At 31.3% G+C, this 5,274-nt stretch overlaps 1 protein-coding gene across 1 annotated transcript; it reads left to right on the forward strand.

Annotated features, from left to right (window-relative positions):
* Positions 1–3,712: 3,712 nt before the first annotated feature.
* On the forward strand, positions 3,713–3,931 carry Smp_201210 (unnamed protein product; the record flags this gene model as incomplete). Its single annotated transcript, XM_018791905.1, has 1 exon — positions 3,713–3,931. The coding sequence occupies one exon, from the start codon at positions 3,713–3,715 to the stop codon at positions 3,929–3,931; it is 219 nt and encodes a 72-aa protein (XP_018645009.1).
* Positions 3,932–5,274: the final 1,343 nt, after the last annotated feature.

Below are 5,274 nucleotides of genomic sequence, written 5' to 3' on the forward strand. Positions count from 1 at the left end.
CTCACAAAGCAAGAGTGTTATACAGTCTTACCTGTAGATATTAATATATGTCGATTTTATCCCAAAAGCTGATTCCATAGCTAGAAATTATAAGTGATTTAATATAAGGAAAGTTGACAATATATAGCACTTCCGCTTGCACACTAGTCTCCACCAAATCTTCACTATTATCTGTCTGATCTATTTATTTTCGATGCTTTGTACGACAAATTTTCTTCGTCTTTACAACGATTACACAATCTCAAATTGTTTGGATAATGTAATTTCATAAGGAATTTTTAGATTTGACTTCTAATAGCGTTTTACACCAGTTATCCACCTATGGTGTTCTTGATTTACAGAACATGCATTTCGGAACTCTTAACTTCTACGCTGTTCTTTTCAAAGAAAATCTATCTAGATCTAGCTTTTCAGAAAGTAAGATAATTGCTTCAAATGTTGTAATACTTTCACAATCACAGGTCATCTACCAATATATAGTTTGTGTCAGAATTCCTCCTAACTATTTTACAGCACACTTTTAAGTGTCACCCCTAAAAATTATTTGTCTAACTTAAGATGTAAATTCCACGTAAATTCTGTTAATGGATTTCCATGTCTGGCTGGTATGCGAATGATAAATGTAGTTATTTTCAGAGTATTCAACTTTTTCTCTAAACAGAATTAATTCCAGATCATGTTTAGTTAAACTATAATCATTTGGTCAGCTTTTCGATCACTTTGATCTATCCTTCCCAGATGTGAGAATCAACTTGTCAACTAATAATATGCTGGATTCCTCAAGTAATTAACAATTAGCTTGGTTCATATTACAAGTTGAAAATATAGATTGTACATGATAGTGTCCAATTTCAAAATCAAACAATAGTTAGCTCGTAATTGGTTAAATTGAAAAATGTTGCCGAATCAACTAGAATAAGCCGGTGTTTGGTAAAACTAAGCGTGGTCCACGTAAATTACAGTGTTGAAATGGAAAGGACAAAAATACTGAAATGACCAATCAGATTTGAGATAATTGGTTTGAATTCACTATAAAACTACTGAGAGAGATAACCTTTGTGGTTGTTCCTATTCTGCATCAGGTGATAGTAACTAAAAGTAAGTAAGGATATTCAGTTAAATATTTTTGCTTTATCTGTTTGAAGTTCTTCTTAACACCAGAATAATTACCCTAAATAACGCATAAATTGATGGCACATAAATTGAGAGAAACAGTCAAACGTATTGAATCGAAATAAGCAGTTTTGCATATTGAAACGTTTTAGATGAAGACATTCTCGCTGACGGTATAAAGCTGAAAGTCAGCCTAGATCAATAATCTCGGTATAAAAACCTAAACATTGTTGTTGCTAAAATTAACAAAGTCATTCAATAACAATTCCTAAAAAATAATATGTGTAACATGATTTGGTTCATGAAGTGTGTTTTTAAAATCTCATTTATCATGTTTGCAGTTACTTCTAAGTCTGGCTTCAGTGATCAAGCTGTTACATCGTCTGGTCCTTCTGCTTTCGCACTCTTGATCTGTCTAATGACCATCCTGATTTCTTCAATCGTTAGTGGAGTGACAGCTATAGGAATGTCTGTGTGTGCTTCTTCGATGACGGGTTAGTACAATGGAGCTGACCTATTTAAGAGTTCCTCAAAATGTACCACTCATCCGCTCCTCTGTTCTTGAATATCAATGATTCGCCTGCTCCTCTTTATCCTTGACATTTTCGCTGACGGTATAAAGCTGAAAGTCAGCCTAGATCAATAATCTCGGTATAAAAACCTGAACATTGTTGTTGCTAAAATTAACAAAGTCATTCAATAACAATTCCTAAAAAATAATATGTGTAACATGATTTGGTTCATGAAGTGTGCTTTTAAAATGTCATTTATTATAAGTTTTAGTATTCAAGAAATATTACCCTTTAATATTTGTATTTTTCTATTGATTTTACATTTTACACTCAGAATTCTAGGTAGTATGTGGAAAAAGTGAGATTATGTTTTTGAGGTTAAAAGAATCGAATAGTCTCCTTTGCCAAACGACTATTCTGTAATAATCAATTGTAATAAATAAATCTTTAGGTAGTGAGGTAGTTAAACGATAATTCCGTATGCAAGTTGAATTTACCATTCAATTTATTTTATGTTCGTGCTCCTATTAGTCACATACTCTGTCAGTCTCAACCTCATGAAAGATAAAATTTGGTTTCATCCGGTTTTAAATCCCACAATAAATATATATTTTAGTTGAATAATGTGACTACGTATACTATAGACAAATGAAGTCAAAATCCGATTTATAAAAGTGCTAACTAGAAGAAAAATATTCTGTTTGTTTCTCTTATAATATATCATACAGTATACTGGCAAATGATGAAACTATGATTACGAGTACCATAAAATAGCTATTAAAATGGATCTAAGAAATACTTGAATCAAAAAGTATGGAGGAAAATATTTGTAGTTGTTTATTTGGTTAAGTTTTGATAAACATCTAACGTACTGAAAATGAATATTTTTGTCAATATCCCATGTTTAAGTTTTGATCTGGTGAGCTACAGTATATTAAGTCATAATTATTAATTGTTTTTATGTAATGCAACTCTTGAAATCAGTCCTCTCAACTTACTTTCTACTTAAGATGTTGAACAAAATTCATCATTTCAAATCATAGAATCAATTGAATTATGTTTGACTTGTTCAAACTTACTAATGGGTTAATTGTGAATGCGAGCAAAAAAAGACAAAAACAATATCCTACAATGACGAACAAGCAAAGTTTTATTATAACTTATTAGTTTGACATAAATAGTTTGTTTCGGTAAATAAGCATACCTTATTACTCTCGATATTATTTTGGGCAGTATGAAGATTTAATCGTAAAATATTATTACATCCTCTGTTCCATAGACGTATGTAAATAAATGTAAACATTAGGGTCTATTTATTTACACCTCCTTATTGTGATTCTAATTGGTGCTTTTTTAGTAAATTCCGTTTTTTATCGAATGGTACAAACGTCTAAAAAATCCTCTACTTTAAATCATTTATACTATGAACTCTAACTAATAACTGTAGCACCCATCTAGAAAAATGGTGATTTTTCACATTTTCCCTATTTAATGCATATATCTGCCATAGTGTATTACTGGTAAACTCTTACTTCACTGAACTACTCAAATAAATGGAAATGAGCATGTTAAGTTGTTAATGGAAGGAGACTTTACTCAGTTTTAATAAGTTATGTTTGACTTATGAGCATCTTGTCTCAAGTTAATCATCAAAGTGAACAATGTAGAACACCAAATGACCCCAATTCTCGTTCATAACTGATACTATTACCGTTTTAGGAATGGTGTATGACAACTAAATTACGTCCCATTGTATCCTAAATTCTTTTCCGTTTTGTGAGAGTCAATTTTTTAAAAAGTAACATTCCGCTCATTTGTTTACAAATTATAATCAATATTTTTTAAAGCAATTAATCCCTTTGATAAATTTCGATAGTGTAATAAGAAGACGAAGATCATCAGAACTATGTGATGATATATTAGCCCAAAACATTTCGAACAATCTGATCACACATATACTTGTTAAGAACATTTATATATAAAAATAAGTATCTTTTTTCGTGAAAACGAACTTTTTAATTCATCATGAAATCTATGAGTACTCATTTGCTTAATCTTTTTAGAAATAAAATAATTTCCGTCCCATAATGGTGAGGCTGCCAGTTCTCTTTACATTAATCTGTCTAATTTTCATGGGAATAGTTCAGTCACGCAATCATAATGATGACGATTTACTGGTCGAGGATTTATCAGCTCTTTACGAACCTATGGCAGTGAAGAGGAATATTTACAATAGAATAAGCCATCGTAAATTTAATAAACGAGTTTTGAAAAGAGGTCCAGAAACACTTTGGGAACTGGACTAACGATCTATGGTCGAAAAAGATCAAATGAACTTATGTACATTTGTGTATGACATTTTTGTCTGTGATACACTGAAACAATTTTACGTTGACAGGAACTAATTTTTTGATTTGCGATTTTGCAGTACAATAAAAGCAATAAATTATTAATCGGATTTGAATTTTTTGATAGAGAATACCAATCTAGAAATTAGAAAACGAAACAAGGTACTTTCTATAGATCCTTGATATATACGCCAAATTATTTGATTATGATATTTTACAACAGTTTTCATAAAAGTGAGAAATGTTCTTTGTTTGGTTCTAAAAAAGTAGTTCGGTCAAGATGTTAGCCTAATGATTCCAAGACACTGAGACTATATTATTTTATAATATAAACAAGACACTTTTAGTGTATGCAACTAGGGTACTTTCATTATGGTAAATAAACAACTACCCTATGGTGTTAACAGTTTTTATTATTAGTAGGTTTCTGTACTTGAAATAAGAAAATTCTCACTGTTGCATAAATCTTTGGAAATCAGTTAAAAATGTTCATTTTGGACTGATCAATTGATGATACTTTATCAATACCTCCCTGATCAAATTTAAAATTTAAAGGTATTTAACATCATTTCTTTCTCGAGTGAAAATTATACTTCAAAAACTGTAGTGACCTGCTATACTCGACGAGAACACGATTGAAGCAATGGAAACAATTATTATTATAACCAACTGTACCAGTGATTGTTTCACCGTACTCGTTGTTGTTTAACTGTATCAAAAATCACTTTTCGTTCGGTCGTCCGCCTTGTTTGGTTCAAACTTTCTTACTCTCTGCCCTTATTGCCTGTACTCGTTGGCACGTCTCGGTATTCTTTCGATACCACGAGATCGCCAATAAATATACTCTATCTGAACCAGTTACAGTCTTCTGGTTTGCGAATTATCAAAGGGACTAAGTCGTTTTTGGGCGCGTAATCTTATTGTAGTGGTGATCATAGTCAAACGCGACTCGACACCATCTACAAAACTAACCAGAAATATTAATACTTCTATACAAGTATTCATCTGAGTGATTCAGTTACAAATAAATTTATATATTATAATTTTCTTCGGTGACTCTCTCTTGAACTTCACTATGCGTTTATGTTATCTCCTAAATACCAAGTTGATTACATTTTTATTACAGTATTGAATATTGTTCCTATCAAATATTTTTCTAATATAAATAAAATTAGATAGATAAAACGGTCTACATAGAAACTTACTTACTTACGCCTGTTATCCCTAGTGGAGCAGCATAGGCTGCCCACTAGCATTCGCAATCGAACTAAGTCCTGAGCAATGCTTTCTAGATGTTTCCG

Source organism: Schistosoma mansoni (assembly GCF_000237925.1).
Source record: "Schistosoma mansoni, WGS project CABG00000000 data, chromosome 1 unplaced supercontig 0034, strain Puerto Rico, whole genome shotgun sequence".
Taxonomy (NCBI): domain Eukaryota; kingdom Metazoa; phylum Platyhelminthes; class Trematoda; order Strigeidida; family Schistosomatidae; genus Schistosoma; species Schistosoma mansoni.